The 24,581-nt window shown below is 65.7% G+C and overlaps 6 protein-coding genes across 6 annotated transcripts in view; 4 read left to right on the forward strand and 2 right to left on the reverse strand.

The window, feature by feature from the left end:
• Positions 1 to 159, forward strand: part of PFL1_05663 (uncharacterized protein) — a gene marked incomplete at both ends in the record, with an annotated part of 1,769 nt that extends 1,610 nt beyond the window's left edge. The window contains one exon of the mRNA XM_007883199.1: positions 79 to 159. Coding sequence (XP_007881390.1) covers positions 79 to 159 — 81 coding nt within the window. The remainder of the gene's footprint in view (positions 1 to 78) is intronic.
• A 981-nt stretch (positions 160 to 1,140) lies between these two features.
• PFL1_05664 (uncharacterized protein) lies at positions 1,141 to 3,075 on the reverse strand (the record flags this gene model as incomplete). The annotated part of the gene is made up of 1 exon (XM_007883200.1): positions 1,141 to 3,075. The coding sequence occupies one exon, from the start codon at positions 3,073 to 3,075 to the stop codon at positions 1,141 to 1,143; it is 1,935 nt and encodes a 644-aa protein (XP_007881391.1).
• Positions 3,076 to 5,161: 2,086 nt separating this feature from the next.
• On the forward strand, positions 5,162 to 6,981 carry PFL1_05665 (uncharacterized protein; the record flags this gene model as incomplete). Its single annotated transcript, XM_007883201.1, has 3 exons — positions 5,162 to 5,576; positions 5,673 to 5,837; positions 5,942 to 6,981. The coding sequence occupies 3 exons, from the start codon at positions 5,162 to 5,164 to the stop codon at positions 6,979 to 6,981; spliced, it is 1,620 nt and encodes a 539-aa protein (XP_007881392.1).
• Positions 6,982 to 7,335: 354 nt separating this feature from the next.
• Positions 7,336 to 17,280, reverse strand: PFL1_05666 (uncharacterized protein; the record flags this gene model as incomplete). Its single annotated transcript, XM_007883202.1, has 3 exons — positions 7,336 to 7,625; positions 7,727 to 15,749; positions 15,865 to 17,280. The coding sequence occupies 3 exons, from the start codon at positions 17,278 to 17,280 to the stop codon at positions 7,336 to 7,338; spliced, it is 9,729 nt and encodes a 3,242-aa protein (XP_007881393.1).
• Positions 17,281 to 17,920: 640 nt separating this feature from the next.
• Positions 17,921 to 20,524, forward strand: PFL1_05667 (uncharacterized protein; the record flags this gene model as incomplete). The annotated part of the gene is made up of 1 exon (XM_007883203.1): positions 17,921 to 20,524. The coding sequence occupies one exon, from the start codon at positions 17,921 to 17,923 to the stop codon at positions 20,522 to 20,524; it is 2,604 nt and encodes an 867-aa protein (XP_007881394.1).
• A 754-nt stretch (positions 20,525 to 21,278) lies between these two features.
• PFL1_05668 (uncharacterized protein) lies at positions 21,279 to 24,236 on the forward strand (the record flags this gene model as incomplete). The annotated part of the gene is made up of 1 exon (XM_007883204.1): positions 21,279 to 24,236. One exon carries the CDS (start codon positions 21,279 to 21,281, stop codon positions 24,234 to 24,236), a length of 2,958 nt encoding a protein of 985 aa, XP_007881395.1.
• Between the last annotated feature and the right edge of the window lie 345 nt (positions 24,237 to 24,581).

The raw sequence follows: 24,581 nt of genomic DNA on the forward strand, positions 1-24,581 counted from the left end.
CCCATGCCCATCCCGTCGGCCGCTTCGTCGTCGGCGGCGTCGGCGGCCTCTTCCGCTGCGACGATGGGCGATCAGCAGCAGAGGGAGAGGAGCAACAGCAGCAGGAGAGACGGCGAAGAGACGGTCTTTTCGCCCATCTCGCCCGCCGCTGCCGCCTAAGATAGGTCCCCCTCGGCATTCCGCCTTCTCCTCCGTATCGTTTCTCGACATCCCTCCCCTCAGGACCTTTATCTGTCGTGACAAGCCCCCCATAGCATTCTATCCCTCGCGCGCGCTCCTCTACAGGCCCATATGTACCACCACCACCCTCTCGTCCTCTTTCTCTCTCTCTCTGTCTCTCTCGTTGGCTCTCGAACTATTTCGCTAGTCAAAGATGCGGTCCCTTCCACCCGTCCTTCTCCCTCATGATCTGGCATTTCCACACGACCTCGTCCCTCCTTGTCCTATATAGCATACTCGCCGCGAGATCCAAAGTCACTCGTTTCTCATCCACCAGCACCGTCTTTCCGACGTCGTTTTTGCCTGCGCTCGTGTTGCATCCTTGCCCCCTTTGGTCCGCCATCGTTGGTTCGCCCTTGGTCCGTCGGTCGTCTTGATCCGTCTTCTCACTCCCCACCCCCTCTCCTATCCTACCTTGCTTGCATTGCGCCCTACCTTGTCTTGTCCTGCTTGTCTTTCATTGCTTTGCTTTGCGTTGCGTTGCGTTGCGTTGCGTTGCGTTGCGTTGCGTTGCGTTGCGTTGCGTTGCGTGGTGTAACAACGAGCAAGGTGAGGATGCAACCGCCCGCCGAGATTGGTATTCCGGTTTTGCCCAGGCGAGCCAGTCGAGTAGTAGTGAAAGTCAGGCTCGGCAAGGCAGAGGCAGAGAGGGTTCAGACAGGGCCGCTCTACCATCCAAGCCAAGCCAAGCCAAGCCAAGGCCCAGCTGGAATGGGCCGCTACCCACAGCATCCCCTTGACCCAAACGCTTTGGACCTCTTAAGCCAACACACACATCCACGACGCAGGTAGGACAACCATCTCTAGAAAGAGTCCATTGAATGCCGAACACCGAGTCTCTAAAGAGGAAGGCACAAAGATCCAATACTCCCCACTACAGTACTAGAGTGGAACGAAGGAGAGGGGGTTGCGGGCGGCCATCTACGGCGCGGTCCAGACAAACGTCTCGAGTCCCGGTCGCGCTGTGAGGTTGAGCCTGCGCCCATCGGAGGAGACGACGAGGTCCACGTCCCTCGTGCACGTATTCTCGACGACCAGTCCGATCCTCCTCGTCATCGCCGTCGCCGTCGTCGTCGTCGTGGTGGTGGCGGGCTTGGTGAGCGTCTGACCCGACGTCGGCGCAGCAAAGGCCACCAGCTCGATACACGACCTGTCCCCCGCCGCGATGGAGGGAGAGGGACCGGGAAACGTCGTTTGGATTCGCACCGCCTTGCCGCCGCCCACGGCCGAGAGGTCGCGCGAGGCGGCGGCAAACTGCGTGACGAGGTACGACTGCGCGCCCACCGTCAGCGCCGAGGTGCGGTTCGTCATGTCCACCGTCAGCGCCCCGACGCAGTTGGAGCAGTAGCCCGCGGCGAGGTACGGCCCATTCTTGGCGTCGAGCGCCAGGTTCCACATGATGATGCTCCGCGAGTCCTGCGCCAGCATCGGAAGGTGCACCCGTCCCAGCCAGCCCTGCATGGCCGACCACCGCGACGTCGGTGTCTCGGTGCCCGTGCATTCGGTCATGTGCACCTCGGGCTTGGCCACGCCGCCGCCGCCGCCGCCGCTCGAAGACTTCGAGGAAAGGGCGGTTGTAAAGTTGCTGACCTCGGACGGGGAGCCCTTGTAGCAGTGGAAGGCGACGCCGTCGAGGGCCGTCGAGTTGAGGCTGACGAGGTCGGCCGCGCGGTCCCAGCCGGACCAGTTGTCGTCGTGGCCGAGCACCTTGACGCTGCGCAGCGGCGGCGGCTGCGCGGCGAGGCGATTCTTGAGCTCCGACGCCATCCTGCTCTGAACGGTCGCGTTGATCGTCATCGAGGGGTAGTCGGTCGGAAACGACGGCTCGTTTTGCAGCGTCATGGCATACGGCACCACGCCCTTGGCCGCAAAGGCCTTGGCGGTGCGCAGGTAGTACTCGGCCGCGGCGGCCTCGAAGCCGTCGCGCAGGGTACCGCCGTCGAGCTGGTTCTTGGTCTTCATGAAAGCCGGCGGCGACCAGGGCGAGAGCATCACCTTGAGGTCCGGACTGCGCTTGAGGGCGTCCTGGAGCACGGGCAGCACGTACTTGGTCGTCTGGGTGCCCTCGATGCTGAAGCCAGCGAGCATGGCGTCGAGGTCGTCGAGCTGGGTGGCTGCCTTGTCGAAGCTGGGCGCCTTGGAGGCGGGGATATAGGTGTACTCGCTGCCGACGCTAAAGTCGCTCGATGCCATCGTGACGCGCACAATCTGCATGCCGGTGGCGTTGTTGAAGAGGTAGTCCATGGTGCGGCCGTAGAGGCCGGGCTGGTCTGACTTGAGCTGGGTTAGGAGGTAGGCCGCCGAGTCGGTCAGCGCCGACCCGAAGCCGTCGATGGGCTGGTAGGTGACCGACGAATTGAGCACGACGTCGACGCCCTGGCTGTCGCTGCGGTAGCCGCCCAGGTTGCCGAGCGTCGGCGACGAGGTCGAGCCGGACGAGGACGACGAGGGAGCGGGGGACCAGACAAACGACGACGAGTTGTCGTTGGCGGTGTAAAAGGTGCCGGCCCTGAGCAGGCTGGCGCGGCTGCCGTCGAGCGGCTGTGAGCCGTCTGGGCTGCTGGGCACAAAGGAGCCGTCATCGGCAGAGCCGCTTCCGCTGCTGTTGCCGACGGTGAGGCCGACGGCAAGTCCGATGATGAGGGCGAGTAGGGCGAGTGCGGCCAGACCGAAGACGACGAGCTTCTTCTTGGTGCTCCAGCCCCGGACCCTGTCGAGGGGAGCGGAGCGTGGTGCTGTGGGGAGTCGCTTTTCTCCGCTGTGGTAGCCATGGTTCGAATATGGCTCATCTGCGCTGAATGCGCTCTGCGAAGCCGAACCGGCCACCGTGTACCCGCCGCCGTTGTTGAACGACATTGCCAGAGGGGATGTGTCGGGAGGTGATGGTGATGGTGGTGGTGGCAGTGGCGGTGGCGGTGGTGGTGGTGGCAGAGACGGCGGCGACGGCGGTGGCAAGGACGAAGACGAGGACGAGGACGAGGGCCAGAAGGATAGCCCAGCTTACTCGAGAAGCTCAAAGAGACGAGCTGTCCGCAAAGTCAAAGCCAAGCTCGTCTCTCAACACGGCCATGCCTCCACAGTTTGGCCAGGAGATACGGCCAAAGCCAGGCACAGGCCAACGATAGCGTCAAGCCTGAGGAGCCAAGGCCAGGCCCGATGGTGCCAAGTACCAGAACCATGCTCCCTCCGGCCTTGGCTGCGCAGAGGTCGCCTTGGCACCATCATAAGCAAGGCGTGCTCGACGCGGGGACCATCCTCCGATAAGCACAAAGGGGCCAGGCGCAAGGCGGCCCTTTGATGGTTTTCCACCCTCGACGGCGGCGAGGACAGCTCTGACCACGTCGGAACCGCGAGCACACACGCTGGGCCTCGACGTGCGCTGATGCCATGACGGCGAGCGGCCGAGGATCGATGGCGAGCGCTGGCGAGACAGGCGGGGACCGACCGACCACCGTCACGGCCAGCAACCGGCCGGCTTCGGTGCCGTGGCATCGCATAGGGGGCCTGGCGAGGAGGCGCGAGCGGGGCTGCCGTGGTTTCGAGGGTGCCGGGCGATGTCGCTCCACCCAGAGGATGTTGCACAGCACCACGGGGGACCGAGGCTCGAGCCGGCCTGGACTGGCCGGGCAGGCAGCAGCAGGCGGACAGGCAGAAAGAAGCAAGCAAGCAAAGCAGGCAAGGGATATAGAAGCGGCACGGCCGATGGGGCAAAGCAGGCAGGCAGAAGGCAGGCGGGCGGGCCAGAGGAAGAGAGGATGCTGCAGTGCCGTGTCAGACAGCTGCGCGGCTGCTTTTTGGGCGCCAGGCTGGGCGGCGCCCTCGTGTTTCCATGCACCGACCGGCCTACGTACGCCCTCGAGGGTTTGCGCTACGGCGGCAGCTGCGACGATCTCGCATCGCGCCCGAGAACCGCCGGTCCTAGGGCTGCAGCGCATCTGCACGCATGGCAAATTAAACGCACGCTGCGCTGCGCTCGCTTTGGGCTGCCTGGTGTGGCCTGGGTCCTTTTTGACCCAGCTCGGGGGGTCCGGTTTCAAAAAGTTGGAGCTTGCCAGCTCGACGCAAAGAGCAAGCAGGCGGAAAACATCGTCGGCTCTGACGTAGCGTAGCATCGCCGGACTGGGACGCAGCCATGTCGCAAACTGCGAGCGTATGTTTGAAGCTGGTCTAGGAGCGACGCCGACCTGCAGCGGGGGCCCCCCGCCGGCCTCTTGCGCTTTCCACCTGGCCATCCTCGACCCAAGAAGAGCGACGTGGCCGGTCCATGCCCTAACCTCGCTCGCTCGCTCGCGCTAACGTCCCAGCAGTCCCCAGCTCAGGCGGGCAGGGATCGGAATTGGTCCCGGTTCGAGACCATCAGCGCGGCGGCCTTGGCCCCGTTCATTCACGTAGCCTGTCTCTGTGTGGCAGCGGCAGAAGCTAAGGAGCACCTCTCTCTGGCCTCCCTGGCATAACGCAGAGGAGATGGCGGCAGCACCGGCAGGCTAGGAGGCAGCAGGCAGCGAGCAGCGAGCAGCGAGACACGCAAGATGCGGTGCGTCGGCACTCACACGCACGCACGCACCCAGCTGGCCTGCCGTATCTGCTGCTCTGCTGGACCCTAACTACCTACAACCCGTCCAGCGAGCAAGCAGCACAGGCGGGCCGGTGTAGGCTGGCTCCAACGTACTTGGTCCCTTGGCGGCTGCCCGTTGTCGCCGCCGACTCTGCCGCGCAGCAAAGTGGAGTAGTAGACCAGCTGTCCACCAAGCTCGCTATCTTTGCTGGCTTTGCTTCTTCTTCTTCTTCTCGCATCCCGTCTCCTTCTCCGTGCCTCCATCGTCCATCAACCCGAGCCTGCCTTCCCCTTCCCTTCGAAGCGAGCGCGACAGACGATAACGACCACGGCCACCACCACCACCATCAAGCACTCCCAAGCACTCCCCCGCGCCCACACGCAATCATGGCATCCCGCTACTCGCTCCAGGCAGAGATGCCACCCACCCGCAAGAGCCTACACCGAAGCCGGCGCATTCTCACGGACCAGGCAGATACCGACGGTCAGGCCATCCCGCCCTCGGACGGTGAAAAGATCCAGCTCCACAGCCTCCAGCAGCAGCACCAGGTCGCCGCCAAGGGAGCCTCCGTCGCCGCAGACGGCAGCCCAGTCGACCTCAACGACGGGCCCGACCCGCGCGGCTACAAGACGCTCCAAGGCAAGGCACGGTGGGGCCTGACTCCGGACGCCTTCCTCGACGACGACATCAACGACGAGGGAAGGCGCACCCGCTCCAACCGCGTCCCTTACCTCGAGGGCCTCAGAGGCATCCTCGGCCTGCAGACGCTCGTGTGGATCTTTTTCAGGATGTTTGCGCCCGGTGAGTAGCCTAGAGCGCGGTGTGGTCTTCAAGGGAAGGAAGAACAACCGCCGCCTGACCGCATGCTTCGCCCCTTCGGTCCCTTTGCACCACCAGCCATTGTGACCGAGTTCGACGTCGACGGCACGCAGCCCGCGCGCTTCATCGCACAGAGCCCGCAGTGGATGAACATCCTCCGCAAGGTCCTCTCGCCTGTCCTGTTCGACGGCAACCTCCAGATGGCCATGTTTATCATCCTCAGCGGAAGGACTGTCCTGCACAGTGAGTCCCGCCACCCTCGCCCGCCAGTCTCGAGGCGAGAAAGAGAGAGAGAGAGAGAGCTGACACCGGGTCGACCGCACCCCTCCGCCCCCTCTTCGCCGCAGCCTTCATCGAGCGACGCAAGGCCCTCGCCCTCTCCGGTCCGGCTTTCCGCCGCCCCTTCCGACTGCTGCTCCCCGTCGCCGCGACGCTGACCATTGTCAGCATCGTCAACGTGGCCGGCGGCTTCACCAACGCCACGCGGATGGCCGACGACCTGCAAAACGAGCTGGCGCGGCCGCAGCCCATCTGGGACTCGGCGCTCGAGTTTTTCAATTCGCTCGTCGTCTACTTTTTCTCGCCCGTCACGTACCGCGACAGCCGCGCGGCCACCTTTATCCCTCCGGCGGGCATCCTGTGGTTTGTCACGGTCGTCTTCCAGCAGCTCTACGTGCTCATCATCCTCGCCTGGGTGCTGCCCTACACGCTGCTCAAGTACAAGAACCTCGGCCTGCCCCTCTTCATCATCACGACGGCTTGGGTGGGCCGGTGGTCGTGGTACACCATCACGGGCCTGGCCATCGCAGAGTACTCGGTGGCCTACCTGCCGCTCCTGCCCGCCGCGGGCATTCCGCTGGACCGCGCAGGACGACGCCACGTGCCCACCTGGCTGCCCGCGCTGGTCTTCACGCTGGCCGGTCTGCTGATGAAGTACCTCTGGACCGCCGCGCTGCCCGGCAGCTACGCCAACGACTACATTGTCCACGCCAACACCAACACGGGCAAGCTCAACTACGGCTTCGAGGGCTTCCACATCGCCATGCCGCGGTGGGACGACTGGCTGCTCGCCACGGGCCTCTTTGTCCTGGTCGAGACGACGCCCGCGCTCCAGCGCCTGCTGGCCAGCAAGCCCGTGTCCTACTGCGGCCGGTGGAGCTTCAGCATCGCCCTCCTCTCGGGCACCGTGATGCAGTCGCTCGGCTCCACCCTCTACGTGCACCTGCGCGACTCGCAGGGCTGGCAGCGCAACGGCGCCGCCACCCTCGCCGCCCTCTTCTTCACCATGGTCCCCACCTGCCTCGTCGTCGCCGAGGCCTTTTCGCGCATCGTCGACGACGCCGCACTCTGGCTCGCCCGCTTCATGTTCAACTTCATCCGCGAGTAGCGCGATCGGCGTGGCCAGAGGCCCTCCTCGACCCTGCCCTCCTTGCCCTCTCTCACTCTCTCGTGTCCTGCGATCCTTTGTTCGTTCGTGTCGTGTATGTACAATCATCCCTTCGTTTTCATCCCTTCGCATCGCACCGTCCACGCTCCTTAGACCGCGTCCACCGACCACCCGAATAGAAAAGATGCTCTCCCCTTCCTCGACTGGACCCGATCCGATCCGAAATGATCCGATTCGACCTGGACTCGATTGCGTCGGGCGCCGGGGCGGGCACATTCTCGAGGTGGGGGACGGGTAGGAGCGAGGCAGACGCACTGCCCGCCCAACTTCTCCACGCCACTCGGCACCCACGTCTCACCTCTTGACTCTACCGCCATTGAGTCCGCTCTTGACGCGCTGCTTTTTATTGGCAAACTCCTGGTTCTTGCGGGAGCGGGCGGCGTGCTTTTTCTCATTGGCCCTCGCCTTTTGGCGCGCGGCGGCCTGCGGGTCCTGGATGGAGCGCATGAGGCGAGCCGTCTTGCGCGCCTGCCTCTTCTCGACGGCGGCGGTACGGATCGACGTGTACACGCCCGAAAACGTCGAGGTCGGCACGAGGGACTGCAGAAGCGTCTGCACCTCCATTGTTAGGTTCTTCAGTTCGTCTGTGGATGAGGAGAAAGGAGGACAGAGGAGGGGAAAGGGAGGTGTCAGCTCGGAGTCGAGGGGCGGGGGGATCGGCGCGGCGGAGCGGGGACAAACTCACCCATCTGCGTCCCGGAGATCGTCGCGTCGTCCGTGATCTTGACAATGGGCAGCAGAATGGGCCGCAACACCGATTCGAGCCGCGCCGTGTCCATGCCCGTCGCCATGGCGGCGAACCAGCGCAGGATCGAGGCGGGCTGGATGCTCCACCTCGGCTCCTCGCCCGCCGCGGCCGCTCCGTCCTGGTTGGGCCGGCCCAGACGACAGGTGCGGGCCTGGTGCGACAGCTTGGTGAACAGCCAGACGACGGGATCGGCCGCAATCATGGCTGCGTCGTCGAGCCGCGCCGCCGTCGATGGATCCAGGTCCGAAGCGGCATCGTCTTCGTCCTCATCGTCGCCCTCGCCCTCATCATCGTCGTCGTCGCTGGCGGACCGCTTCTTGCTGCGTGCCGCCGCCGAGGTCGACGCGTCGACGGGGAAGAGGAGCAGGCACTTGCCGATCCACACGAGGTTCTTGACGGCCTGCAGGCTCAGCTCATCGTCGAGCGCAGCGCTCCGGAGCTGCAGCGACAGCTTCTTAGCCGTGTCGACCAGCGCGGGGAAACTGGCGACGGGATCCTCGGTGAGCGCCACCATGCGCGGCGCCACAGGCTCCCGGGCGCCGTAGAGCGAGCCGAGCAGGCGCGATGACGCCTTGCGCACCCAATTGTGCGGGAACAGCAGCAGGCGTCGGACCGCAGAAACGGCCACGCGGGCCGCCTCGTCGGCCTCGTCGCCGCCGCTGCCATTGCTGTCGAGCGAGGCGGCGCCCGTCGACTGCAGCTTCGAAAGCACCTGAACGCACTGGTAGGGCAGCTGCCAGTCGAGCTCGAGGCCGCTCGCACCCGCCGCGGCGCCGCCCAGGTCAAAGGCGCCAAAGATGGCGTCCTGCTCGGCCGACTCGAGCGCCTCGAGGTCGTCGGCGCACTCGGTCAGCGCGCGCCCGACGGCCTCGAGCGCGTGGACGGCCCATCCCGCCGACTCCTCCGCGGGTGCCGCCTCGAGGAGCAGGCCGTAGATCTGCACGCCGACGCGTGCCAGCTCCGGGCGGGCGTCCTGCGCCGCCCAGGCGTGGACCATCTGCACCGTCTTGCGCCGCTGCTCGTCGCTCATGACGGCGTAGACGCTGCGCACCAGAGCCGCCGCCCGCTCGCGGCACTTTGTCGACGAGTCGTTGGCCAGCACCATGGCGAGGGCGACGAAAAACATGTCGGCGTGCTCCTGCAGCAGCTCGTCGCCAAACTTGTCAAAGACGGCCGACAGCAGCTCCATGACGCTCAGCCGGCCCGACTCGTACTCGTACGACAGGTTCTTGGCGAGGAAGCCGAGCTGGTTCTTGAGGCGCGCCTTGCCCTGCGGATAGTCGAGCAGGAACTGGAGGTACGTGGCGCGGCAGAGGCCGCGGACGTGGCCGCTCTGGTTGGTGACGAGCATCTCGGCCACCTTGTCCATGACGTCGTACACCTCGGGCACCACAAAGCGACGACCGACAATGGCGCGCAGCAGGCTGAAGAGCGTCGACTGCACCGCCGGCTCCTCGAGGTCGGGCGCGACCATGTTGAGCAGCGTCGTGAGCTGCTGCTCGCGCACGTCGGCCTGCTTGCAATCGCGCAGGATCGTGGCCAGCGTGCGGAAGGCCGTCTGGACAATGTCCGACTGGGCGCTTCCGGACTGCTTGATGATGACAAAGATCTGCTTGATGAGCAGCGGCAGCGCGCGCTCCACCTGGCTGACGGGGCACTTGAGGATGGCGCCCACCGTCTGCAGCGAGAGCTGCACCACGGCCGGCTCGCTGGCGTACATGGTCTCGCCGACGATGGGCACCAGCGAGTTGAGCTTGGCCAGCACCTCTTCGTCGTTGAAGTCGAAGCGCGACCGCCGCAGCGCCGTCACGAGCATATCGAGGCCAAAGGCGACAAACTTGTGTGCGTTGCGCGAGTAATGGTCGCGGTCGGCGGCGTCGGCCGACTCGACGTCCTTGCGCTTGAGCAGCACCGCGTAGTTGTACGTGGCCGTCGTGTGCTTGCGGGCGATTGACGTCTGCGGCTTGCGCGCCTGGAGGAAGCCGGCGTCGCGCTTGAGGAGCGTGGCGCAGAGGATGAGGAAGGCGTGCGAGTCAAAGTGCGGGTTGGCGCTGACGCCGCTGGCCACCTTGCGCAGCGCCGCCTCGACGTTCTTGACGGCCTTGGCCTGCTCGGTCTGCTGCAGGATGTCGCGCAGCGGCTGCAGCAGCTCCGACACCTTGGACGGCACAATGACCTTGGCGACCTGCTCAAACGTGTCCATGCTCTTGCTCTGGCGCACCTCCTTGTACGACGTCTTGGCGCCGATCGACTCGCGGTCCTCGGCCGTCTCGCCAAAGATGTCCTCGACGGTGACCTCGATAATGTCCTTGACGCCCCTCGTCAGGCTCGTCAGCGGCGTCGGCTCGGTCGTCATCATGTGCACCAGCAGCTTGTGCACCGTGTACGACAGCACCGCCAGCTGTGGGCCGCGCGTCAGGGCCCGCCGCAGCTCGCGCAGCACCTCGGGCAGGGAGTCGGCGCCCAGCGTGTACAGCACCTTGGCGATCGTCTCGCGCGCCAGGTCGCGCGTCTGGATCGACTTGCTGCGCAGCACGTTGGCCAGCGTGCGCAGCAGCTTCGAAAGCTGCTGCGACTTGGTCTGCGGCGGCAGGCACTGGACCACGTGGACCACGCCGTACGCGATCGGCAGCCGCACCGTGTCCTCCATCTCGTCCTTTTGCTCGAGGTACTTCATCAGCGCCGGCAGCAGCTTCTTGGTGACGGCCTCGACCACGGTGACCTTGGAGACGGTGTTGGAGCCGCCCAGCTGCCGCGGCGCGATCGGCTGGGTGGCGGGGGCAGCGGCCTCGGAGGGCGCCTCGACATCGGTGCGAGCACCGGTCTCGGCAGCGTGCTCGGCCTCCATGGGCGCGTCGATCCCAGCCTCGACCTTGATCTCGGCGGCGGCCTCCTCGTCCCGCTGCTCCTGCTCCTGATCTTGCTCATCGGTGCGGCGGACGTGGCCGTTCTCGGCGACAATGTCGATCTCGACCTGCTCGTCCATGCCAAAGTGGAAGGCCTCGATGATGGACATCGAGGCGCGCACAAAGATCTTGGCGGTGGAGCCTTCGCCGTCGGCCATCTTGAGGTAGCTCCACAGCAGCTGGTTGTACGGGCTCCAGTTGAGCTGGCGCGCCAGCTTGCCGAGGCAGGTGGCCGCCTCAAACATGAGGTTGTGGTCGGTCAGCTCCACCTTGTCGGCGTGGAAAAAGGTGCCAATGAGCGGCGCAAAGATCTCTTGGACCGTCTTGCTCTTGAGCGTGCCGCGGTCCGCCTCCTCGCCCAGACGGCGGATGGCCCGCGAGCGGCGGTGCATCTGGATGTGGTGGACATTATTGAAGAAGTTGGCCTCCTGGTCGTCGCCCATTAGCAGGCCGCGCATCTCGGCCAGCGCGCCGACGTGGCCGAGCCTCTGCACCGAAGCCGAGACGACGCCGAGCACCTCGCGCCGGACCAGCTCGAACTTGGACCGGAGGCCCCGCTTCAGGCCGGGCCAGACGACCTCGCCGAAAAGCTCCTCCATGGCGGCGGCGGCGGCGTCGCCGGCCTCGAGCGCCGCGCTGGTGGCGCCGATGAACTTCTTGAGGCACGATGCGGCGTTGCTGCGGATGGCGAGCTCCTCGGGATCCTGGATGAAGAAGAGCATGTTGTGGACGAGCGGCAGCCACTCGTCGAAGGCCACCTGGACGTCGGCGTCGTTGACCTGGTCGAAGGCGTTGAGGCGGCGGTCAAAGTCGGGCTCCTCGAGCCGCTTGATGCTGAACGCGTTGAGCTCAACGACCCACGAACAGGCGCGCGACAGCCTCGGATCCATCTCGCCGAAACGCGAGTAGGCGGCCACCAGGCTGGCGCGGGCGTCCTTGCCGCGCAGCGCCGAGAACAGGCCCGAGAAGAGCTCGTAGGTGCGCCTAAAGGTGGCCGAGTCGACGTCCTGAAACTCGGGCGTGATGGCGAGCAGGTTGCCAAAGATCTGGAGCAGATCCGACTTGATCCGCTCCGGGACCAGGTGGTTGCCCTTGCGCATCAGCGGCTGCAGGAGCATCAGCAGGTGGCTGGCGTCCTCGGCCGAGGTGACGAGCGGCGAGATGTTGGACAGCAGGCCGATTTCGCGGCGCACCAGTTCCTCGCGGGCCGAAGCCTTCTGGTCGGCTGCGACATTCTGCAGCAACGGCGCAATGTTGGACAGGAACGAGGACACGTGCGGCACCACGAGCAGCTCCTTGACCGATGCAGAGCTCGAGGCCGATGCGCCCGTCACGTCCGGTATGGCCTCGGCGCCGTCGCGCGCCTCGACCGAGGCCACCTCGAGCACCCGCTCGACGATGTCCAGCACGCGCGACACCGTGGGCGGCTTGACGCTGGCCACCGACATGACGGCAAAGACGTTGGGCAGGATGCGGTCGTCGTAGGCGGCCAGCAGCCGGATCGTCTCGGGGCGCTGCGACCACACGTGGATCAGATCCATCAATGCCGACGGATTCTGCGTCGACTCCACCCGCAACGACGTCAGACGCGGCGACACGAGCGTGGCGAAGATCTCCGGCAGGAAGGCGGGCCACGAAAACTGCTCGGTCGTCGTCGGCTTGCGGAAAAAGTCGCAGAGCCGCTTGTAGCCGGCCTGCCTGAGCGCACGGGCGCGCGCCGTAGACCGCGTCAGGCTGCGCACGGCGGTGACGTCTGGCGAAGCATCGTCTTCGTCGTCGCCGTCGCCGTCGTCTTGCGCATCGTCCTCGTCCTCTTCCCCGCCGGCGTCGCCGGCGTCGACCGCCTGCGCGGCGGCAGCCTCCTCGGCGGCCACCACGGCCGCAGCGTGGTTGGCCGTCGTCTGCTCGACGGCGCGGTTGGCGTGGTGGGTGATGTTGACGACGACACCGACGAGGTCGGGCCAGTAGGGGAGCAGGCGCATCGACAGGTGCTTGAGGACGTCGGTCAGCATCGTGAGGAAACCGAGCTGGCGCGAAAATGTCACCGCCGCCGGCCGCTCCTGGCTCGTGACGAAGCGACCCTCGGCATCGAATGTGGGGCGCTGGTCGTTGAGCGAGGCGAGCATCAGGTCGATGAGCGTGACGAGCTCCTCGGGCTTGGCGTCGATCAGGGCCGAGAGGACGGCGCCCTTGCGCGCCGCGGGCCGCTGACCGCTGCCGCGGCTACCGCGCTTCGACAGCATCATACCGAAGAAGAGGCGGATCACGACGGGCATCAGCGTCGGCCGGTGGGCGTCCTGCACCGTCTCTGATTCGGCCGAGATGTCGAACTTGGTCAGAGTGTCGCGGAACTTGGCCACGTCGAGCAGGTCGCGCACCTGGGCCGCGTACGGCACCAGGCCCTCTTCCTTGTAGTTGAGCAGCGCATCGACGGCGAGGCGCTGGACGGCGGCGTCGGGCGATGCGCAGAGCGCCATAAAGTAGTCGTGCAGCTCGCCGGAGCGCGAAAACGACTTGGGGTTCTTGACCTGGGTGAAGACCTTGAGATAGGCGCACAGCTGAGCCTGGCGATCCTTGCGGCTGAGGCACAATCGGGTATCGACCGGTGCGCTCAGCGCTCTCTCCTCGAACGACAGCCCGGGGTCTGCTGCGTCTGCTGCGCCCTCGGCGTCGTTCTGCTCCTCGCCCTTGTCCTCGTCGTCATCGTCGAGCGGCGTGATCGAGAAGCCAGCCAAGTTCTTGGGGCCCGAGTCGCGCAGGAAGGTATCGACGAACTTGGCATTGTAGCGCTCGACGAGCTGGTGCAGCTCGCCGAAGAGCTTGAGGATCTGTGCTCGGTAGTTGAGCAGGTCCAGGCGCGCATCGGGGCGCTGCATCGACGTGGCCTTGACGATCGTGGTCGAGCTGAGGCCCCGGGCCGCAGATCTGGGCCCCGCGGAGGCGTCTGTTGCTCCGCGGCTGCTTCGAGCATTGCCGATGCAGTTGCGGATCGCCGAGCGCCGTCCGGCGAGCTGCGGATCCCTGAACTGGCGATCGTCGTCGTCATCGTCGCCACCACTCTCGAGCGCGTCCGCGCCGAACTTTGCCGGCTTGGCCCTGGAAGCAGGGATCGCCGAGCCGTCGTCGCCGCCATGCTCGTCGTCGTCGCCGTCGTCTGCAGCACCTTGCGCGTCACCTTCGAGCTCGTCCTGCCACTCGGCGGGGAGGTCGGTGCGCTCCTCTTCGCCCGTGGCCGTCCCGCGCTCGAGCTCGGTGAACGCGGTGACGAAGACGCGCTCCATTGTCTCGACGTTGCCGGAGTCGACGATGTCTTCGAGCGCCTTGATCGACTCGGCCCAGATCGGACTGAGGTTGACCTTGAAGCTGCCGACAATGTAGCGGATCACCAGGCGGTCCCGGACCTGCCGCCGGGCCGCCTCCTCGGCCGACACCTTCTTCTTACCGTAACCGGAGATGAGGCGGCCCAGCTCGCGACCGACAGACCGCATGCGCACGTTGCGGTCGCGCACCGCGAGCGCCGTCAGCGGCGTGCGCTCGACGTCTGCCAGCTTGCCAAAGAGTCGGTCGTCCGGGCTCTTGAACTCGTTGCCGTCGACGAGCGCCAGCAGCTCGAGCGTCGCCAGGCGCACCATCGGATCGGCGGCCATGACCGACTTCTCGACGCTCGTCTCGAGGGCATCGAGCCACGGCAGCTGAATCTTGGCCTTGGCGTGCGAGGCAGAGGCCAGCCGCGCCAGCCCAGCCATGGCGTTGCGGTGCCAGGAGCACGTCTCGATGATCTGCTGTATCGTGTTGCTCTCGAGCAGCAGCGTGCCGCTGACGAGGCCCTTGGACTTCTGGCTGCGCTCCTCGAAGATGGCCAGGCTCTGCAGCGCCGAGCCGAGCAGCAGGGCCGGGTTGATCGTTTGGCGGTCGTAGATCGACTCGGCCGTGGCGGCCGTGGCGAGCACGGCGCTCTGCACGAGGCCCTCGCGGACGATGCGCACCAGCAGCGCCGGGTATTTTTCACTGGCGACGGCACTCTGCGGCAACGTAGCCAGCTCGAGAGCCGGCAGTAAGGGCTCCAAGCTTCGCGTCGAGGGGAAGGCCGAGGCATCCTCGTGACCGGCCGACTCGCAGAGCAGATCGGCCAAGGTCTCGAGACGAGCGAGGATCTCGGCAGAGACGGCGTTGTTCCAACGCACCAGGGTGGGCGACGGCGTGGCGACCCGCAGGTGTCCGAGCTGGTCGATGCTGTGCAGCCGCTCGAGCAGGTTGAGCGCCTGGTCCTTGGCGGCGCCGACAGCGACAGCAGCTGCCACATCAGAGGCGTCCACCTGGCGGCTGACGGTGGTAGCGGTGGCGGTGAGGACAGTCGGCAGCGCAAACTGGCGAAAGGCGGACCAGGCGACGGCGGGGTCCGCCAAGGCCTCGACGAGACCGCTGAATTCGGGCCACAGGCGCAGCTGCTCGAGTCGGTCGACGGCCGACGAAGACGCGGGCGCACCTGCGGGAGAGATCGAGTCGATCAGCTTGACACCCGGGCCGATGAGATCCTGGATGCGGCCCGTGGGAAGGCAGAGCGCGAAAAGCGTCACGAGCGACGTCTTGAGCGTGTCGTGGGCGGCGAGGTGGTCCGGCCCCTTCAGCTGCTGAACTTGGCCCGGCCGCAGAAGCGGCGACAGGCGCAGCAGGAGGCTGAACAGCTCCGCCTTGACGTCGTCCGACACGCGAGTGCCCTTGCGCACGCCGACGGCCGTCGAGAGCCACTCGACCGACTCGATGGCGGCAACCGTCCTCGCCTCGGCGTCGCGGGCGTCGACCTCCTCGAGCGCCTCTCGCCGCTTCTCGACGAGGTCGATGAGCATCTCGACGACGGGGGCAAAGTGCGAAGACAGCGTATGGTGGACCAGGGCAATCAGCGTCAGACGGCCGATGGTCAGCCGGGCGATGTGCGGGTAGTTGCGCGGCCGTCCCTCGGACGACGGCGCTGCAGCGGGTCGGCGCCCCGTAGCTGACCGGAAGAGTGCTCGGAGGAGACTGAGCGTCTTGGAGTGCAGCCGCTTCTCCAGCGACTGAGAATGGCGAAGGAATGGTGTGCACAGCGACGAGACAGGGCGGAGAGAGAGATCGGCAGTCAGCGATCCTGCAGCAGAGGAGCGTTTCGGGCCTGCCTCGCAGCCCACTCACCTTGCAGCCCTCGGCCCAGATGCCGGCGATGCCGCGGGAAAACGCCGACGAAGGCCGCCTCTTGCCGCGGGCGTAGCGGCCGGCTAGATCCTCGGCCTCGAGCATCGCCTCGAGGTCGCCGAGCAGCACGGCGATGATGTTGTCGAGCTGCTTGCCCCTCGTCTTGCGGAGAAGGTGCGCGAATGCCTCGGAGGCGAAGCGGCGGGTGTGCTTGGACACGTTGAGATTCTTCGACGACTTGAGGCTGCGCGAGACGAGCTGCTGCGGCGCGACCGCTGAAGAAGGGCCGGCCGCCTGGTCGTCCTCGACCTCGATCGCCGCATCGGCTGCGTCTTGTCCCGCGCTGCTCGGGCCGGTGGCCTTGTCTGTCGCCGATGCCCGCGGGACGATGGGTTTCCAGCCGAGGTAGGGGCGGACGATGTGCCACGTATCGACAAGGCGCTGGGTACGCTCATCGACCTCGACCTCCTCCTCTTCGTCGTCGTCTTCCATGTCCACGTCCATGGCACCCTCGGTCTCATCGACGTCCAGGTCGCGGCGGTCCTTGCTGATGACGAGCGGGCTGATGGCTTTGAGGATCCAGGCGGAGCACTGGAATCCGCGTTCGACGATGAGTGCGGCAGCCCTCTCATCGCCCGCGGTGACCGCCTTGGTGGTCGTGGTGACGTGGATGGCGGCCCTCAGCGCCTGAGGGTAGATGGGCAAAAATTCGGAGCCCAGGTCGTTTGCCAGGCGGGGCAGCAGGTCGAGTGCAGCGTCCCACGTGAGCCACTCGGACGGGCGGGCGAGGGAGCCGGTGAGGGCGGAGCAGATCATGGCGCGGTGGTGCAGAAGCTGGGGCAGCGATTGGGTCACTGGCCAGAGATCGGTGTAGAGACGCTGAAAGGGCAGCGACTGGTTGAGCTCGAACCAGGTGGCGAGGGCCCTGGAAAAGGCGGTGGCGCCGTGGAGCGAAAAGTCGTCGGCATCGGCGTCGGTCTGCTGCTGCTGCTGGTCCTGGTCTGACTGGACAGCGAGCGGGTTGTCGAGGCCCGCCATGGGCCTGTAGCTCTCTGAGCTGCTGATGGCGGCGGGTGCGAGGTGGACATCCTGGAGGCGCTGGTTGAAAGAGGCGTAGCGGAAGCGCTTGCTGACCTTTTCGGCGTTTTTGTTGATGGCCTTGAGCGACTTTTGGCGGCCAAAGGCGGCGATGCCGCTGGCCTCCTGCTGCGCCTGGCGCTGCTTGGCGGCCTGCTTCTGGGCCTTGCGGTGGGCCTGCTCCCTGGTCAGCTTCTTGTTGCTCTGTCGTTGCTGTGTGGAGCCGGAGCCAGAGGCGGACGACGAGGCGCCAGATTCGGCGGCGGAGGCAGTCGAGGCGCCATTCTGGAGCGAGCTCTTTTGCCGCTTGTTGTGGTGCTTTCCGGGTGCGGCCCTCATGATGGGCGGCGGTGGCGGGGCGGTGGAAGGGGAGGCAAAGCAGCTGTCCGTCGTCGGTCGGTCCCGCGCGCGCGTGTTGGAGAGGTTGCCTCGTCAGTCGTCACCGACAGAGGGGCTGCATGGAAGAGGGTGCGGCGGGCACTCTGAAAAAGGCGTTGGTGACGTTGGTGGTGGTGGTGGTGGTGGTGATGTTGGTCGTCGAGGTCGAGGCCGTTGCCGAAGCAGGGACCAGCACCCCTCGTTGGTCTGGCGCCACCGCAAGGTGAGGCCTCTGCCCCCCAGCCGCCCTGCCCCTGCCAGAAGAAAAAGCAGAGGCCGCCCTCCAAAATTTTTTGGCCGCCCAGGGCCTTGGCCGCATGCATGGACCGATCACCCCGCCCGTCTTTTTCAATCAATCTGGCATTTTTTCGACCCCGGAGGCCAGGCTGGCCGGCCGCCTGCCCGACTGAAATTCCACGTCTTTTCGCAGAGAGAAAAGAGGCGCCCAGGGAGGGTGGGGGGAAGCCCTCGCTGCGCCTTCGGTTCAACCCGACCAAACGACTCCCACCACCGACTCTTTCCCGCGCCACCACCCCCATCACCTCAACCCTCGTCGCCACTGACACGGCGCCGAAATCGAGTGGAACCAAAGGCGGACGCCATGGAGCTCTTCTCGGACAGCAGCAGCGACGCCGGCTCGTCGACGCGTGCCAAGGTCGACATCCGCACCGACCCTTCCGAGTCGCTCAACCAGCTCTCGTTCAACAAGGAGTTCGCCGAGCGCTACCTGCACAACAAGCAGCGCGACGAGCTCCAGCAGCTCGAGGAAAAGTACGGCAAGGACGCGCCCTCGGACCTCGACGACGACGACGAAGAAGAATCGAGCAGCGACGACGAGACCGAGGACGAGGACGGCGAGCAGCTCACCGCACAGATCGACGCAGCCGTCTTCCGCACGCTGCAAAAGATCCGCAACAAGGATGCCAGCCTCTACGACCCGAGCGTAGACGTCTTTGCCCAGGAGGAAAAGGCGGCAAGGGAGGCGGCAGAGGCCAAGGGCATCGCCGCCCCCGCCAAGGCCGCCGGTGCCAAGAAGGAAAAGAAGCTCACCCTCCAGGACTACCAGAGGCAGCGCGTGCAGGAGCTCATCCAGACCTCGGCCGACCCCGCGAAAGCCATCGCAGAGGCCACCATGGCTCCCAAGACCGAGTACCTCGACGGCGACGGTGACGAGCGCGGCGCCCTGCTCGCGCCAGCCCAGGAGCAGGAGGAGCTGCGGAGGCAGGTCTCCAAGGCGTTCCACGAGGGCGTCGGAGGCGGCGACGGCGACGACGATGACGATGACCTGTTCACCAAGCGCACCGACGACGCGGCCGGCTCCAACTCGTACCGCGACAGTGTCCTCGCTGCTCTCGGCGACGGCGCAGACGAGAGCACGCTGCGCTCCGCCCTCGGCGACCTCGACGAGGAGTTCGGCTACCGCACCGATAGCAAAGTACGCAGCACTGGCGAAAGCAGCAGCAGCACACGCGAAGCTGCCGACGATAAGGCGGCGTCGGCGTCGGCCAAGTCTGACAAGAAGGACAAGAAGCGCAAGGCCAAGGGCATGACGGAGCAGGAGAAGCTCGAGCAGTCCAAGGAGGACTTTCTGCTCGACTACATCCTCAACCAGGGATGGATCGACAAGACCGACGCCGAGGTGCCCATCAAGCCCAAGGTCGACCTGTCGCTGCTGCGCAAGCGGCAGGCCGAGGCGGCGGCCGCAGCCGCAGGCACCGTCAAGGACGAGAACGAGGACGGCGACCGGGCGTACGGCCGAGACTGGGAAGCCGAGGCGGCCGAGCTCGAGTCCGAGGCCAGCTTCGACTCCAAGGCCGAGGCCTTTGAGACGGCGTACAACTTCCGGTTCGAGCAGGGCGACGAGGCGTTCGTGATCCCCTCGTACGCGCGCAACCCCAAGGACTCGGTGCGCCGCGAGGACTCGAGCCGCAAGCGAAAGCGCGAGGAGCGCCTGTCGCGCAAGGAAGAGGAAAAGAAGCAGCGGATGCAGGAGCTGGCGCGCCTCAAGAACCTCAAGCGCATCGAGATTGTCGACAAGCTCAAGAAGCTCAAGGAGGTGACCGGATCCAACGTCGAGGGCCTCGACAAGATCGACCTCGAGCGCGACTTTGACCCAGAGGAGCACGACCGCGCGATGCAGGGCGCCTTTGATGACCAGTACTACGGCGAGCAGGACGACGATTTTGACCCGGACATGGAAAAGCCGACGTGGGACGACGACATCGACATCGACGACATCCTCGCCGAGGAAGAAGCCGAGGTGGCTGCAGCGGCCGGGCCGGGCAAGAAGGGCGGCAAGAAGGCCAAGAAGGCCGCTGGCGGCGGCGGCCAAGACGATGACGAGCGGATCGAGATGGACGCCGACTTCCTCGACGGCGAGGGCGAGGGCGACGACGATGGAGCCGGAGGCCTGGCGGGTCTCGGCGGCATCGAGGGGATCCGGGCGCAGCTTGCGAGCCAGAAGCTGTCCAAGAAGGACCGCAAGAAGCTAAAGAAGAAGCTCAAGGCCGCCGAGGACAAGGCGGCCAAGCGGGCGGCCAACGGCAGTGGCGGTGCCGAGGATGGCTTCGACGGCGTCGACGTCGACGAGATGGACGCGGATGCGGTGTCCGCCAAGCAGGCGCAGGCGCAGGCGTCGGCGTCCACGTCGACGGCGCCGCTGACCGAGGCCGAGCGCAAGGCCAAGGCCAAGGAGATGATGGACGAGCTGTACCAGCTCGACTACGAGGACGTCATTGGCGACCTGCCGACGCGGTTCAAGTACACGCAGGTTCCCCGATCCGACTTTGGCCTTTCTCCCGTCGAGATTCTGCTGGCCGACGATGCGCAGCTCAACAACGTCGTCGGGCTCAAGGCGCTGCAGCCGTACCGCAAGGGCAAGGCGCGGCCGATTGACCTCGGGCGGAGGCTGCACAACTTCCGCAACGAGCTCAAGGGGCGCGACGGCGCGTCCAAGGCCGGCGGCAAGAAGGGCAAGGCCGGCGGCGGGGATGCGCAGGGCGACGAGGGCGACGGCCAGGGGGCGGAGGCGGCCAAGCGGATGGGCAAAAAGGAGCGGCAGAGGAGAAAGAGGCAGGCCGAAGAGGCGGCGGCGGCGGCGGCGGCGGCGGGAGCAGGAGCGGCCGAGTCGGGAGGGCAGGGTGGTGACGGCGGTGATGGCGAGCAAGGGATTGAACGAGCGAGGAAAAAGGCCAAGAAGGCATGAGGATGTAGTCAAGGCGCAGTCGATAGCTCGATATGGTCCACCGTCTGCGAAAGAGGTAGAGGCGCAACTGAGACGAAGTGGTCGCCACGCACGGATGTCCAGGGGCTGCGAGCGAGGCTCGGCAGGGGGGCCTACAATGACGGCCGGTCAGAGGCGAGCAAAGGCGTCCGGTCCGGCCGTCGATGGCGGATGGCAAAGCAGGCCAACAGGGCGCCTGTTTTTGCTGGCCTCCTGGGAGGAGCATGCCTGACGGGAGCCTCACTGCCTAGATCGACAGAGGGAGCTCTATTTGGCATGAATCCAACAGCCCGAAGGCATGCCTGCCAAGCACAGGCCAGGCCAGGCAGGCCGCCCCCTCTGTGCTTTCAACAAGCGACTCTCGTGGCTGGCCTGCTGTGCTGCGTGCATTCAGGGTCTGCTTTGAGCTCTGCGCAGGCCTCAGCTGGCGAGGCCTGGTCAGCCAGACAAACTCAGAATCACGGCCAGGACGCTCACCCCGCCACCACCACCACCGCCACCGTCACCGTCACCATCGCCGCCGCTCAAATCCACGCCACCACCTCCGAACCGCCACCATCACCGCCCCGCCGTTCAGTCTGACCAGCCAGGGTGGACCTCCGTTGCTTTAGGCGTCGGCGTGGACACCCTCAGCTCTGACTACTTTCCGCTCCGGCGCCTGCCGTGCCACGTTCACAAATCCGCCCCCGCCCGACCCGCAGCATCGGATTTCTATCGTTCGGTATAGTGGCCCGTGATGTCTGGAACACGCTCCGAGGGGCTCGGACCGCTGGGCCAGCTGCGCTCGAGAGCGTTTCCCTCTTCCCGGGCTTCGCACCTTGCCAGCTCCGACCATATGCGCCTGCGCGACAGATCTGAGAGCGATGTCAGCGGCGATCTCAAGCACTACTACTCTCCCTCAAGCACGAGCCTTGATCGGGCTACTGCTCTTCGCGAGCTGCAAGTTGCTATGTTGCGGTCCGGCCGGATCGAGTTCAGGCGGGCGGGTTCGGCCGCACTCGAGATGCAAGAAGAGCTGCGAAAGCTGGTAGGGGATCACACTCCCCCCGCCACGGCCGCCGTCTACAACGAACGTCTCCTTGCCTCTTCATGCGCCATCTTTCGCTACGACACCAGCTACAAGGATGACTTCCTCCGCTTTCAGAACATTGCCCCTCGCTACAGTGCGGACTCGTCGACCGGGGAACAGCCTCCCGCTGCAATGTCCTCGAGGCCCAACGCAGCGCCCGTAGCAAGCTGTTCAAGCGACACAAAGAGGAAGCGGGCAAGCGCCAGCAGCAGCAGCAAGGGCCGCAGCGAAGAAGCACCCAAGGCTTTCGTCGTGGCCACCTACTCGTACGATGAGACGCACAAGGGATGGATGATCCACCTGGCCACCACCCCGTCCAACCCGCTCCCTTCGACCGTTGCGCTCCTGTGCGACCCCAAGACACGCCGCACCGCGTCGACCGCCAAAGACCGGACCGACGGTCACATTGCCACCGTCGACCGGCGCAAGAAGGACCCGACTTTCGTCAGCTGTCGAGTCACCGACTTTGGCAGGGTCGAGTGTCACTACCAGGCCGCCATGGAGGGCCTCCTCTCACTCCTTAGCGAGGCCATCCGACGCTTTTCGTTCTCAAACCACCTGCTCGTCGATGCCCATCTCGTCCACTTCTGCGCCTCGGCACCTCAACACGCAAGGCAGCCGGAAGGAATCTCAAGGACTGGCAACCTCGCCGATGCAGACGCCGATACGCTCCTCATGCGCGGCGATGGCAAAGTCTGGGACGAAGTCTTGGCTATCCTCGAATTCAAGGACGACAATCGTCCCAAGAGCGGCCAGAACGCCACGAGGCGACCCGCAGCGACGTCCGCCAGCGATAGTTCTGTCCAGCACGATGGTACCGAAGCGCTCGGTGTCTCCAACGACGCCAGCAGCAGCGGCGTCAGCGAGTCGACGCGATCGGGCGGCCAAAGTCGATCGTCGTCGAACCGCGCCCGCGCATTCAGCGAGAATGGTCTCAGTCAGCTGATGGTGTACGCGCGATCAATCATTGGCTCGAACCCCGGCTTTGCCTCGGTCTACGCCTTCCTGTTCTGTCGTGCGCAGTGTCGAATCTATCATTTCAGCCCTGATCACGTCGTCCAGATCTGCAACGCCGGCGTCGACGACGATCCAGTGGTGCTGTACCGGGCGGCCGCGCTTCTTCTTGGCCTTCAGATGGACAGCTTCTCTGGATTCGTGCGCTACCGTCGCGCCGTGACTGTCTCGCCGGACAAGATGCTCTACATCCAGCTACCGCCCGAGGAAGCCCGGTCGGACCGACAGTATCTCGCCGTCAGGATCAAGGAGACGCCCGTGGTGACGTCCTGCCATTCCGGCATCCTCGCGCATCGGAACACGCAAGTGCTCAAGGCCGAGGTCAAGGCCGAAGGGGAAGACGAGTGGCAGCTGGCGACCATCAAGGTCAGCTTTTTGACCGATTACGATCGCTTCACCGAGGGCCGGGCCCTGCGCAGGCTCAACGCTCCCCTCGAGACCGGTGCCGCCCAGGACGCCAGCACGCGCCAGAAGGACGAGATCAGGCGCCAGGCCTACCCGCAGCTCATCGCCCATGGCACTCTCTACTTCTCCGTCGAAGAGTCTGGCCTGGGCATCTTCGGCCCCGAGCTGCACAGGGCGGCGACCACGCACGCGAAGTGCTGGCCAGAGGACAGGTTGGGCTTCCGAGTCGATTCGGCCAACGCGCTCTTCACGCCCAGGACCGGCGCCGATCGGAAGCCGGCCATCGTCATCACGAGGTACCGCGAGTCGGCCGACATCTCGCGGGTCCCCGCGTGGGAGCTTCCTGCAGTCATTGCCGACGCCATCTACACGCTCGACACGGTCGGTCGACCGCGCGAGATTGCGCACGGCGACATGTCCAGCGGCAACTTGCGCTACTTTCTCGACCAGGGACCTGGCAGTGTTCCAGGGGAAGCCGACGGGGGAGACGCAGACGAAGGTGATCAGGGGTCGGCAGCGTCTTCGGACCACCTTGGACCGCCCATCGCGTTCATCATCGACCTGGGCGAGGCGTGGATCGACGGCCGCCAGGGCGAGGGCCAAAGGGAGCGGCAGACGCAGCGCATGGCCTTCTCCGGAACACAGCTCTTCTGGCCGCTCAAGGTGTACCGAAACCACGAGGCCTACCTCAATCTCCAGTTGATGGAAGACAGCGGCATCGAGGGCGTGGGGATGCAGCTCGAGGCGAGTCTTGCGCCGCTCGACGCCAATGACGACATTGAATCGTCCTTGCTGGTCCTCGCCTACGAGCTGGCCAATCGCCTCGAACTGCGGCACCACAGGACGACTGGCGTCGCGGACGAGGGCGACTCCGAAGCTGAGCGCTGGCGGGCCATGTCGTTCGCAGAGCGCCTGAGGCACTTTGGCAACAGCACCAGTCGCGTTGCCTTTGTCTACAACACTTTTCGCGATCCGCGCCCCCCTGGCACTAGCGACGAGTTGGACACCGACGAGCGCGACGATGCCGGCAAGGCGCTGGGCCGCATCCGTCGAGACATGATGGCATGCCTGATGAAGTGCGGGGAGGGCGGCGAGTCGGTGGCCGGCGCCGTGACCGACATTGTCGCCATCCTGCGCCGGCTCTCTGACGAGCTGCGTCCGTACGGCGACCTCCTTTCCCCGCTGCGGCTTGGCCCCGTTTACTAGCCAGTTTCGCATCATCATCTCCGGCCTCGCGCCATGGCTCCAACCGAGATGAGAATGAGGAGCGACGGTGCGTTGGCAGCCGAGAGTCTGGGCGAGGTCCGAGTGATTGCGGTGGTGGTGAGGGGCGTCGCCATGTCTCGTGCGAGTGAGGCTAGGATGCGGGCCAAGAAGAAGAAAAAAGTTGACAAGCAAGAAGGTCGAGGCAAGGCAAGGCAGGCCAGGGTCCTGGCTCTCTGGCCGCCCTCCTGGCCTGCCTCCACCTTTGAGGGGCCCGCTCGACGTTTGCCGTTGGGTTGCCTGCGTTGCCTGCGTCGCCTTGGCCCTCGTCGCCTCTTCGCTCGCCTT

This window comes from Pseudozyma flocculosa, assembly GCF_000417875.1.
Source record: "Pseudozyma flocculosa PF-1 unplaced genomic scaffold scaffold00021, whole genome shotgun sequence".
Classification (NCBI taxonomy): Eukaryota; Fungi; Basidiomycota; class Ustilaginomycetes; order Ustilaginales; family Ustilaginaceae; genus Pseudozyma; species Pseudozyma flocculosa.